At 47.6% G+C, this 12,853-nt stretch overlaps 1 protein-coding gene across 2 annotated transcripts in view; it reads right to left on the reverse strand.

Moving 5' to 3' along the window:
* Positions 1–12,853, reverse strand: part of LOC110508654 (rho GTPase-activating protein 21) — an 87,093-nt gene that overhangs the window by 47,072 nt on the left and 27,168 nt on the right. For both annotated transcript variants that reach the window (XM_021589340.2, XM_021589341.2), the window contains exons 5-7: positions 3,582–3,674; positions 1,903–1,981; positions 1,748–1,802 (exon numbers count right to left, since the gene is read on the reverse strand). In XM_021589340.2, the coding sequence (XP_021445015.2) occupies positions 1,748–1,802; positions 1,903–1,981; positions 3,582–3,674 (227 nt within the window). The remainder of the gene's footprint in view (positions 1–1,747; positions 1,803–1,902; positions 1,982–3,581; positions 3,675–12,853) is intronic.

Below are 12,853 nucleotides of genomic sequence, written 5' to 3' on the forward strand. Positions count from 1 at the left end.
CATTGAATATCCATTTGAGCATCCACCAGACACGTGTGGCATATCAAGAGGCTGATTAAACAGCATGATCAGTACACAGGTACACCTTGTGCTGGGGAAAATTACAGGCCACTCTAAAATGCGCAGTTGCCACAACATTGCCAAAGATGTTTTGAGGGAGCCTGCAATTGGCATGCTGACTCTGCAGGAATGTCTACCAGAGCTGATGCCAGAGAATGGAAGGTTAATTATTCTGCTTTAAGCCGCTTCCAACATCATTTTAGAGAATTTAGCAGTACGTCCAACCGGCCTCACAACCACAGACCAGACCACATGTAACCACTCCAGCCCAGGACCTCCACATCCGGCATCTTCACCTGCGGAATCGTCTGAGACCAGCCACCTGGACAGCTGATGAAACTGTGGGTTTGCTATAGAATTTCTGCACAAACTGTCAGAAACTGTCTCAGGGAAGCTCATCTGCATGCTCGTCGTCTTCCCCGACTGCCGTTTTGGTGGTATAATTGACTTCAGTCGGCAAATGCTCACCTTCAATGGCCACTGGCAAGCTGGAGAAGTGTGCCCATCATGGAAGAATCCGTTCCAACTGTACCGGGCAGACGGCAGACAGCATGTAATGGCATCTTGCGGGCAAGCAGTTTTCTGATATCAACGTTGTGAACAGAGTGGACCATGGGGTTATGGTATGGGCAGGCATAAGCTACGGACAATGAACACAATTGCATTTTATCAATGGAAATGTTAATGCACAGAGATACTGTGATTAGATCCTGAGGCCCATTTTCGTTCCATTCATCCACTGTGAGGCATCTGTTGCTCAAACTAGACACTCTAATGTACTTGTCCTCTTGCTCAGTTGTCCACCGGGACCCCCCACTCTTTCTATTTTGGTTAGAGCCAGTTTGCGCTGTTCTGTGAAGGGAGTAGTCTTGACTTTTGGCATGGGGAAGAGTTTAATATTAGTAGGTCTGAGGCAAGATAATGAGATGTTTCTAACTTATTGAGGGGAGAAATTATTTAGGATGCAAGTGGCTGGGTACTGGCCTAAATGCATGCATAAACTACAGCATGCTACAGACTGGGCCTTGCTTGCTTCCTGCCGGTGTCCGGGTCTCTCACCCACTATGTCCTGCAACAGAGCTCCGCATCAGACATGCTCGTGACAGGCAGACCCCAGGTTGACTCCTTCACAGTTAGGCTTGGGCGGTATCCAGATTGTCATACCAACCTTGTGGCATATCGGGATAATCGGTAATAGCGGCACTAAACACAAGTGGCGCTGTTTTCAAACCCCACTAACCCTTTGTAATGCGAACATTAGCAATGCTACAAGTGTGTGCGTGCGCGCGTGTAAGTGCGTTCACGTGGTGTGTTTGTTTATTATGTGTGTGAGTGAGTGTGTTTATTTATGACTTTGTTGTTTGCATTTCTCAAAGTGACCCTTCCAGTTCCCAGAATGAGGCCAGCCCTGCAGCAGAGAAGAAGTAGCAGCACTTGGAGGGGACAGGGTGTGGTGGCCTGGTTAGGAGGCCCAGATAGAGCACTCTGAAGGGAGAGGGTTTCACCCTCCCCTCTGGAGCAGTACTGCGGTCCCCTTCACAGAGAAACTAGAGCAGCTTTCTAAGCCTTGATCACATAAATAGCGACTAAGTTAATGTAGAAGTGGAAATAGGGTCTACTTCTGTTTTACAGTGGGCAAATTTAGGAAGAGATTAAATCAACGGAGTAATGATCTTTAAAAACTAACCAGCTGCAGTATGTCTTCATCTCTTGGCATCACGCAGAGTTCAAGAAAGGCATCACTGTAAAATAACAGATACAGTCAAACATTGTAAACTTCAACAGACCAGCAGGAAATCAGTCACTGACAACAATGGGAAATATTCATATTTGAGTGCTCACCTGTTTTGGATCAAGGCTATGACCTGAGAGTACGTTTTCCCAATGATACTTTCTTCATTTACCTTTACTATCCGGTCTCCTGTTGACAATAAGAAAGCGTTTAAAAGATGCAATATGTAACTTTTTGGGTAACGCAACCAAATTCACATAGAAAAGTGAGTTATAGATCTGTCACTCATTGTAAGCAAGTCTAAGAAGCGGTAGATCTGTTCTGTGCTCTAGTTCTATGCTTCCCATTCTGAAGATTTGTTTTTGCATCTTTTACTTTTGGGTTTGTCTACAAATGAAAATATACTATTTCACACTGGTTTAGATGGTACAATGATTCTCTACACATTCCATTGCTTGTTTTGTCATAAACTTAAATTAGGTGAACTATTTGAAATGGCGGAGCGATTTCTGCATATTGCACCTTTAATGTTAGACTGGTAGCTAATACATGAAATGGTGTAAATGGCAGGTATGTGTGAGAGTGTGTGCACGCTTCTCTGTTTGAAAACCCATTGGAGGAAAAGGTCAGAGGGGAGGGACATCTGGCTTTCTTATCCAATGGATTTTGAGAAGGAGACAAAGAGAGGACGCGAGGAGTACGCAATTGAGATCTTCCCTATGTGTCTTTGAAGAGATGAACCTGTGCTGGTAGGTAGTAAGAGGCAGCTTCCCTGCTAGGCTGACGGTCAGAATAGCAGAGGAAACAGCTTTGATCATTCACCTGATATGTGTTTACAGTAACTGAGTGCCTGAGGCAGCTGAGCTCTGTGCCTCCACTAACCCTCCACAAAAAGGAAACACAGAAAACTACACCCAGTATACTACATTCAGGTGAAAACAAATCATTATGTACAGCCCTATATATTTATTTTGATCTCTTTTAGTCCCCATTTGGACTAATCTTCCAAGAGTCCTTAAACATACATAAATATACACAGTGTACAAAACATACGGAACACATTCCTAATATTGAGTTACACCCTTTTTGCCCTCAGAACAGCCTCAATTCGTCAGGGTATGGACCACAAGGTGTGGAAAGCGTTCCAGAAGTATGCTGACCCATGTTGACTGCAATGCATCCTACAGTTGTGGCATGTGGCTGGATGTACTTAGGGTGAGGACTCATTCTAGATACGCACAATAAACTGTGGAACGTAAAAAACCCAGCAGCATTGCAGTTCTTGACATTCAAACCATGCGCCTGGCATCTACTACCCTACCCCGTTCAAAGGCACTTACATCTTTTGTCTTGCCCGTTCACCCTCTGAATGGCACACATGCACAATCCATGTCTCAATCGTCTCAAGGCTTAAACATAATCCTTCAACCCATCTCCTCCCCTTCACCTACACTGATTGAAGTGGATTTAACAGGTGACATCAGTAAGGGAATCACAGCTTTCAACTAGATTCAGCTGGTCAGTCTATTATGGAAAGAGCAGGTGTTCTTTGTGTTTTCTACACTCAATGTATATATATATATATGCCATTTAGCTGAGGCTTTTATCCAACAGTGTAATGTCCAATGTGTCACTAGGTCTATTACCATAACAAATACAGTAAGGGTTAGGATAAGGTGCAGCATGGTCATAACTCCAGTATGATATAATAGTTTGTATGATGCTGCTTGTCCATACACGCAGGCAGGCAGAGCTCCCGTCTGTTACTTTTGGAGATGTGGTCAGTTACCTGTGCAGAGTCCAGCTCCGTCGGCAGGACCACCCACCTTCACTTGCTTCACAAAGATGGTGTCCATTGGCTCCAGCCTGTTCCGTTGTCTCCCTGACAACAAAGACAAAGTGTCATCGTCAACGCCTTCCTCTGGAGGTCACCTGGTAGTGACATACCATCTCTGCTCAGAACAGTTAATCAATTCATGCTACGTACAGTATTTGCCCACTCAAAATGATTTTCATATTTTCTTCATTAGTCCACTGTCAAAAGTCCCAAAATGTTAGTTGATAGTTTGAGTGGATTTTATATTTTAGTACTATAGGATATCATAAAGCGGGGTTCTTCGACCCTGTTCCTAGAGAGCAGCTACCCTCCTGTAGGTTTTCGCTTCAACACCAGTTTTAACTAACCTGGTTCAGTTTATCAACCAGCTAATTATTACAATCAGGTGCACTAGATTAGGGTTGGAGCGAAAACGTACAGGATGGTAGCTGCTCTCCAGGAACAAGGTTGGAGAGCCCGGTCATAAAGAGACTAGAAGGGTAGTAGTCAGATTAGTTTCCCTTTAGAATGGCACATTGCTGACCTCAGATTACCTTAGCAGACCTACAATACCCTATACTAAGAGCAGAGGACACAGGCTAGACTGCTCCACCTACAACTCTCAGTTCAACACGACCCAGACTGGGACGCACTCTGAATGTGAAGTAGCCAGGACAACAACAGGACAATGGCTACCAGACACAACCATAAATTGTTTCGAAGATATTTCCTGAGGAGCGCGCCCGAGAGAGAGAGAGCGCGCGCGAGAGAGCGCTACAGAACACTCGAGAGAGATGGATAATTAAGAGCACGACAGAAAGCGTGAGAGAAAGCTAGAGATGGAGAAAGAGATGAGAGCGAGCGAGCACAAGCAAAAGGGAGAGACAGAGGAAGTGATTTAGAGAGCAATAGAGAACAAGAGACTGTCACAAGATTCAGTGGCAGAGAGAAGAACAGTGGGGTTTCTCTCTGTCACATTGGCAGTCCACAATACAACAGGTCTGAATGAGAATTCAAAGTAGGAAAAAGCCTCCTAATACAGTAGCAGAGCTCGTGGAGTTTTGGGAAAGGGAAATGAATAGTCTGAGTTTAGTAGCAGAACCTGTTTGCTCATGCTGCTCCTGTCTCCTAGCAGCTGCATGGCTGCAGAGGAGAGGAAAGCAAATGAGGAGAGGGGATGGGAGGGAGAGGAGAGAGTGAGCTCAGCTGCACAACTCCCACTCCTTCCCTATAAACAGAAGAACAGCTCCAGGCTCACTAGACGCAAGGCTCTGTCCAACTCATAATTACTGAGAGTCCAAATGAATAGGAATGTGGTGAGTCTCTATATGGAAGTCTTAATGGTAATCATGATGTAACACTGGTAAGCACCGAATGTGGCAGCAAGATCATTTGTCATACTGGTTTTTCAATGAAGAAAAAGAGCATAGCCGTGTGTGAGTGAGTGAGCATAGCCGTGTGAGTGAGAGAGCATAGCCGTGTGAGTGAGTGAGAGAGCATAGCCGTGTGAGTGAGTGAGAGAGCATAGCCGTGTGTGAGTGAGTGAGCATAGCCGTGTGAGTGAGTGAGAGAGCATAGCCGTGTGAGTGAGTGAGAGAGCATAGCCGTGTGTGAGTGAGTGAGCATAGCCGTGTGTGAGTGAGTGAGCATAGCCGTGTGAGTGAGTGAGAGAGCATAGCCGTGTGTGAGTGAGTGAGAGAGCATAGCTGTGTGAGTGAGTGAGAGAGCATAGCCGTGTGAGTGAGTGAGAGAGCATAGCCGTGTGTGAGTGAGTGAGCATAGCCGTGTGAGTGAGTGAGAGAGCATAGCCGTGTGTGAGTGAGTGAGCATAGCCGTGTGAGTGAGTGAGAGAGCATAGCCGTGTGTGAGTGAGAGAGCATAGCTGTGTGAGTGAGTGAGAGAGCATAGCTGTGTGAGTGAGTGAGAGAGCATAGCCGTGTGAGTGAGTGAGCATAGCTGTGTGAGTGAGTGAGAGAGCATAGCTGTGTGAGTGAGTGAGCATAGCTGTGTGAGTGAGTGAGAGAGCATAGCCGTGTGAGTGAGTGAGCATAGCCGTGTGAGTGAGTGAGAGAGCATAGCTGTGTGAGTGAGTGAGAGAGCATAGCTGTGTGAGTGAGTGAGAGAGCATAGCTGTGTGAGTGAGAGAGCATAGCTGTGTGAGTGAGTGAGAGAGCATAGCCGTGTGAGTGAGTGAGAGAGCATAGCCGTGTGAGTGAGTGAGTGAGCATAGCCGTGTGAGTGAGAGAGCATAGCCGTGTGAGTGAGTGAGCATAGCTGTGTGAGTGAGTGAGAGAGCATAGCCGTGTGAGTGAGTGAGAGAGCATAGCTGTGTGAGTGAGTGAGAGAGCATAGCTGTGTGAGTGAGTGAGAGAGCATAGCTGTGTGAGTGAGTGAGAGAGCATAGCTGTGTGAGTGAGAGAGCATAGCTGTGTGAGTGAGTGAGAGAGCATAGCCGTGTGAGTGAGTGAGAGAGCATAGCCGTGTGAGTGAGTGAGTGAGAGAGCATAGCCGTGTGAGTGAGAGAGCATAGCCGTGTGAGTGAGTGAGAGAGCATAGCCGTGTGAGTGAGTGAGAGAGCATAGCCGTGTGAGTGAGTGAGTGAGCATAGCCGTGTGAGTGAGTGAGTGAGCATAGCCGTGTGAGTGAGTGAGAGAGCATAGCCGTGTGAGTGAGTGAGTGAGCATAGCCGTGTGAGTGAGAGAGCATAGCCGTGTGAGTGAGTGAGAGAGCATAGCTGTGTGAGTGAGTGAGAGAGCATAGCCGTGTGAGTGAGTGAGTGAGCATAGCCGTGTGAGTGAGTGAGCATAGCTGTGTGAGTGAGTGAGCATAGCTGTGTGAGTGAGTGAGAGAGCATAGCTGTGTGAGTGAGTGAGAGAGCATAGCTGTGTGAGTGAGTGAGAGAGCATAGCTGTGTGAGTGAGTGAGAGAGCATAGCCGTGTGAGTGAGTGAGTGAGCATAGCCGTGTGAGTGAGTGAGAGAGCATAGCCGTGTGAGTGAGTGAGCATAGCTGTGTGAGTGAGTGAGAGAGCATAGCTGTGTGAGTGAGTGAGAGAGCATAGCTGTGTGAGTGAGTGAGCGAGCATAGCCGTGTGAGTGAGTGAGCATAGCCGTGTGAGTGAGTGAGAGAGCATAGCTGTGTGAGTGAGTGAGAGAGCATAGCCGTGTGAGTGAGTGAGAGAGCATAGCCGTGTGAGTGAGTGAGAGAGCATAGCCGTGTGAGTGAGTGAGAGAGCATAGCCGTGTGAGTGAGTGAGCATAGCCGTGTGAGTGAGTGAGAGAGCATAGCCGTGTGAGTGAGTGAGAGAGCATAGCTGTGTGAGTGAGTGAGAGAGCATAGCCGTGTGAGTGAGTGAGCATAGCCGTGTGAGTGAGTGAGAGAGCATAGCTGTGTGAGTGAGTGAGAGAGCATAGCTGTGTGAGTGAGTGAGAGAGCATAGCCGTGTGAGTGAGTGAGCATAGCCGTGTGAGTGAGTGAGAGAGCATAGCTGTGTGAGTGAGTGAGCATAGCCGTGTGAGTGAGTGAGAGAGCATAGCTGTGTGAGTGAGTGAGAGAGCATAGCCGTGTGAGTGAGTGAGCATAGCCGTGTGAGTGAGTGAGCATAGCCGTGTGAGTGAGTGAGAGAGCATAGCCGTGTGAGTGAGTGAGAGAGCATAGCTGTGTGAGTGAGTGAGAGAGCATAGCCGTGTGAGTGAGTGAGAGAGCATAGCCGTGTGAGTGAGTGAGAGAGCATAGCCGTGTGAGTGAGTGAGAGAGCATAGCCGTGTGAGTGAGTGAGAGAGCATAGCCGTGTGAGTGAGTGAGAGAGCATAGCCGTGTGAGTGAGTGAGAGAGCATAGCCGTGTGAGTGAGTGAGAGAGCATAGCCGTGTGAGTGAGTGAGAGAGCATAGCCGTGTGAGTGAGTGAGAGAGCATAGCCGTGTGAGTGAGTGAGAGAGCATAGCCGTGTGAGTGAGTGAGAGAGCATAGCCGTGTGAGTGAGTGAGAGAGCATAGCCGTGTGAGTGAGTGAGAGAGCATAGCCGTGTGAGTGAGTGAGAGCGCATAGCCGTGTGAGTGAGTGAGAGCGCATAGCCGTGTGAGTGAGTGAGAGAGCATAGCCGTGTGAGTGAGTGAGAGAGCATAGCCGTGTGAGTGAGTGAGAGCGCATAGCCGTGTGAGTGAGTGAGAGCGCATAGCCGTGTGAGTGAGTGAGAGAGCATAGCCGTGTGAGTGAGTGAGAGAGCATAGCCGTGTGAGTGAGTGAGAGCGCATAGCCGTGTGAGTGAGTGAGAGCGCATAGCCGTGTGAGTGAGTGAGAGAGCATAGCCGTGTGAGTGAGTGAGAGAGCATAGCCGTGTGAGTGAGTGAGAGAGCATAGCCGTGTGAGTGAGTGAGAGCGCATAGCCGTGTGAGTGAGTGAGAGAGCATAGCCGTGTGAGTGAGTGAGAGAGCATAGCCGTGTGAGTGAGTGAGAGCGCATAGCCGTGTGAGTGAGTGAGAGCGCATAGCCGTGTGAGTGAGTGAGAGAGCATAGCCGTGTGAGTGAGTGAGAGAGCATAGCCGTGTGAGTGAGTGAGAGCGCATAGCCGTGTGAGTGAGTGAGAGCGCATAGCCGTGTGAGTGAGTGAGAGAGCATAGCCGTGTGAGTGAGTGAGAGCGCATAGCCGTGTGAGTGAGTGAGAGCGCATAGCCGTGTGAGTGAGTGAGAGAGCATAGCCGTGTGAGTGAGTGAGAGCGCATAGCCGTGTGAGTGAGTGAGAGCGCATAGCCGTGTGAGTGAGTGAGAGCGCATAGCCGTGTGAGTGAGTGAGAGCGCATAGCCGTGTGAGTGAGTGAGAGCGCATAGCCGTGTGAGTGAGTGAGAGCGCATAGCCGTGTGAGTGAGTGAGAGAGCATAGCCGTGTGAGTGAGTGAGAGCGCATAGCCGTGTGAGTGAGTGAGAGCGCATAGCCGTGTGAGTGAGTGAGAGAGCGAGAGAGCCAAGTGATTGAGTGAGAAATATGGGAGTGTGGGTGTTTGATAGACCTCGAGTGCCCACTCTGTGCTTGCTCTTTCTCCCTCCGTTGGTGTGAGAGATTGAGAGGGACCCTCAGGCATCGAGAGACGACAGATCTGTTAACAGGTGGCTGCTAAAGTTGCTCACCTTAGAACTGAGCCACTGAACCTTTCTTAGAAGAGCTATGCAAGACAAGGCTAGCATGCTACACATGCAGCACATCACCTGGCCAGTATGTTCAAACCCATTGTTTCTCACAAGTACACTAATGTGTCATGTAAAGCTACAACATTTGTTAGGGAATGTAAAAGGGGATACCTAGTCAGTAGTACAACCATGCATTCAACCAAAATGGTTATTCCACATTTAACCCAACCTCTCTGAAACCGAGAGGCGCGGGTGGCTCCCTCTTGTGGAGAGTGGTAGAACCACGGCATAACGTCCCAACACTACTACTGCTGCTTCATAATAAATAATCCAGTGATTTGATAACTATTCCTGACTCAATGACTGTTGTTGCAACCATTCTTGTTATTCCTCAACAATAGGATGAGCGCAGTCAGTCCCCAGACAGCATAAATCATTTGGAGTGAGGAGCCAGTTGAAATCTTGACCGGAGCCAGTTGAAATCTTGACCGTAGGCCTTTCCTTTTCATTTCCTCTACATACTGAAGTTGTTCCCAGTAGGGAATCATGGAACAGTAAGCCAAATAAAATAGAATGGCCAGCAGAGGGCGCCCCAGAGACGTGTGATCCCCCAGTCAATCAGGTGTGGGAGACTCACTGGGGCTTCCAATGATTTAACACTGAGCCAGGTTCACAATGGTAGGAATTATCATGAAGCCTTTGGCCGTGTTCGAGAGCATCAAAACCGTGAAGTATTGTGGGTAAATTGTGATTGAATGATCTACAAATAATATCAGGTAGTTATTTATGATGCATGCAAGGCGATTTGTAGATAAATCTGCAAGGCTGCAATGTCGAACGCACCCTTAGTTTACCACATGAGGTGGCTGAAACAAAGGGAATCCCTCTCATTCACAATGGCTGTCCTGGGATAACCCAGAGTCAGCAAACTAGTCTGCACACACATTTGGGAATATAATATGACACCTATACTGAACATTATACAGGAATATGACAGAGATTGAAGAGAACCAACATGACCCAGGGGTCATGTAAGAAATATCTTGCTGCGTTTTATAAATGCAGATCTAAAATGCTTCTCGTTGTAATTTCAGCTCGGCATCAGACACATTTTGTGCTTCAGTTGCACTTCACTTGGACACGAATTCACAAACTGCCATTCTATCAACAGACAGCACTCTAACTGATGTGAAGCTACTTTTTCCTCTGGTACTTTTCTCTAGTAAAATGCATGATTAACTTCAAGTAATACATTAGGAAATGTAGATGGCCAAAACAATTCTATGATAAACAGAAATGGCCATCAATCATTTTTGGAGAAAAAAAACACTTATTCATTGTAGGCTCATTTACTTGTGGCTGCTAGCCAAATAGTGTTGCACTTCTGCTGTCATTTGATGGAAATTAAGCAATTTTCTGCCAAATGTGATGCTCCAATGTATTTTCAGTGAAGGAAAACTACACTACACGACCAAAAGTATGTGGACATCCGCACATCGAACATCTCATTCCAAAATTAATATGGTTGGTCCCCCGTTGCTGCTATAACAGCTTCTCCACTCTTCTGGGAAGGCTTTCCACTAGATGTTGGAACATTGTTGCGGGGACTTGCTTCCATTCAGTCACAAGCACATTAGTGAGGTTTGGCACTAATGTTGGGCGATTAGGACTGGCTCACAGTCGGCATTCCAATTCATCCCAAAGGTGTTGGATGGGGTTGAGGTCAGGGCAGGCGGGTGAAGTTCTTCCACGTCGATCTCGACAAACAGTATCTGTATGGACCTCGCTTTGTGCACAGGTTTATTTTCATGCTGAATCATTAAAGGTCCTTCCCCAAACTGTGGCCAAAGTTGGAAGCACAGAATCTTCTAGAATGTCATATGCTGTAGCATTAAGATTTCCCTTCACTGGAACTAAGGGGCCTAGCCCAAACCACTATGCATTCAGGCAGGTAGCATTCTCCTGGCATCCGCCAATCCCAGAATCGTTCGTCGGGAATGCCAGATGGTGAAGCATGATTAATCACTCCAGTGAACGCTTTTCCATTGCTCCAGAGTCCAATGGCGGCAAGCTTTACACCACTCCAGCCGATGCTACGCATTGTGCGTGGTGATCTTAGGCTTGTGTGTGGCTCGGACATGGAAACCCATTACATGAAGCTCCCGACGAACAGTTATTGTGCTGACGATGCTTCAAGAGGCAGTATGGAACTCATACTGAGTGTTGCACCAGAGGACAGAAATTTTACAATCTTCAGCACTCGGAGGTCCCAATCTGTGAGCTTGTTTGGCCTACCACTATTTCGCAGCTGAGCTTTTGTTGCTCCTAGACATTTCCACTTCACAATAACAGCACTTCAGTTGACCGGGGCAGCTCTAGCAGGGCAGAAATTTGACAAACTCACTTGATGGGAAGGTGGCATTCGATGACGATGCCACGTTGAATGTCACTGAGCTCGGCCTCCCGAGTTGCTCAGCGGTCTAAGAAACTGCATCGCAGTGTTGCGGTGTCACTACAGCCTGGGGTTCAATCCCAGGCTGTTTCACAACCGGCCGCGACCAGGAGTCCCTTAGGGCGGTGCATAATTGGCCAAGCATCGTCCGGGTTAGGGAGGGTTTGGCCGGGGGCTTTCCTTGGCTCATCGCACTCTAGCGACTCCTTGTGGCGGGCCAGTACAAAGGTGACTTCAGTCGTCAGTTGAACGGTGTTTCCTACAACACATTGGTGCAGCTGGCTTCCGGGTTAAGCGAGTGGGTGTTAAGAAGCAGCAGGGCTTGGCAGGTCATGTTTCGGTGGACGCATGACTCATCCTTCACCTCTCCCGAGCCCGATGGGGAGTTGCAGCGATGAGACAAGTTTGTAAATGGATCACAATTGGATATCACGAAGTTAGGGAGAAATAAAATAAATAAAAATATCACTGAGCTAATCAGTAAGGCCATTTTATTGCCAATGTTTGTCTATGGAAATTGCATGGCTGTATGCTCAATTTTATACACTTGCCAGCAACAGGTGTGGCTGAAATAGCCAAATCCACAAATTTGATGGGATGTTCACATACTTTTGTATAGTTGCATCCCCCTGATAACTCAATTGAGGCAAAAAAAACAACTTTACTCTCAATATAAACTCAGCAAAAAAAGAAACGTCCCTTTTTCAAAGATAATTTGTAAAAATCCACATCACAGAGGTTCATCGTAAAGGCTTTAAACACTGTTTCCCATGCTTCAATGAACCATCAACAATTAATGAACGTGCACCTGTGGAACGGTCGTTAAGACACTAACAGCTTACAGATGGTAGGCAAATAAGGTCAGTTTTAGGAAAAACACCAAAAGAAAGATTCCCAGGGTATCTGCGTGAACGTGCCTTAGGCATGCTGCAAGGAGGCATGAGGACTGCAGATGTGGCCAGGGCAATTGCAATGTCCGTACTGTGAGACGACTAAGACAGCGCTACAGGGAGACAGGATGGACAGCTGATCGTCCTCACAGTGGCAGACCACGTGTAACACCTGCACAAGATCGGTACATCCGAACATCACACCTGCAGGACAGGTACAGGATGACAACAACAACTGCCCGAGTTACACCAGGAATGCACAATCACTCCATCAGTGTTCAGACTGTCCGCAATAGGCTGAGAGAGGCTGGACTGAGGGCTTGTAGGCCTGTTGTAAGGCAGGTCCTCACCAGACATCACCGGCAACAACGTCGCCTATGGGCACAAACCCACCATCACTGGACCAGACAGGACTGGCAAAAAGTGATCTTCACTGACGAGTCGCGGTTTTGTCTCACCAGGGTTGATGGTCGGATTCGCGTTTAAGGAAGGAATCAGCATTACACTGAGGCGTGTACTCTGGAGAGAGATCGATTTGGATGACATCAGCAATAACAACTTGAAACAAGCACACTGACGAACGCAAACCGAAAGTATTGATTTAAGATCTGTCTCTCTCGGAGAACCATGTTTTTAACATAACCTAGTTTATAGCTTTCCTGTAGTGGTAGCACAGCCAAGCCAAGGCAGTTTGAGCTGGTGGGAGCATCTCAGGTTGTTTTCACAACTCAGGGTCACAGCACAGCCAGCCAATTAGGTCCCTATGTCCTGTACTCTGTC

The sequence above is a fragment of the Oncorhynchus mykiss genome, chromosome 28 (genome assembly GCF_013265735.2).
Source record: "Oncorhynchus mykiss isolate Arlee chromosome 28, USDA_OmykA_1.1, whole genome shotgun sequence".
NCBI lineage: Eukaryota > Metazoa > Chordata > Actinopteri > Salmoniformes > Salmonidae > Oncorhynchus > Oncorhynchus mykiss.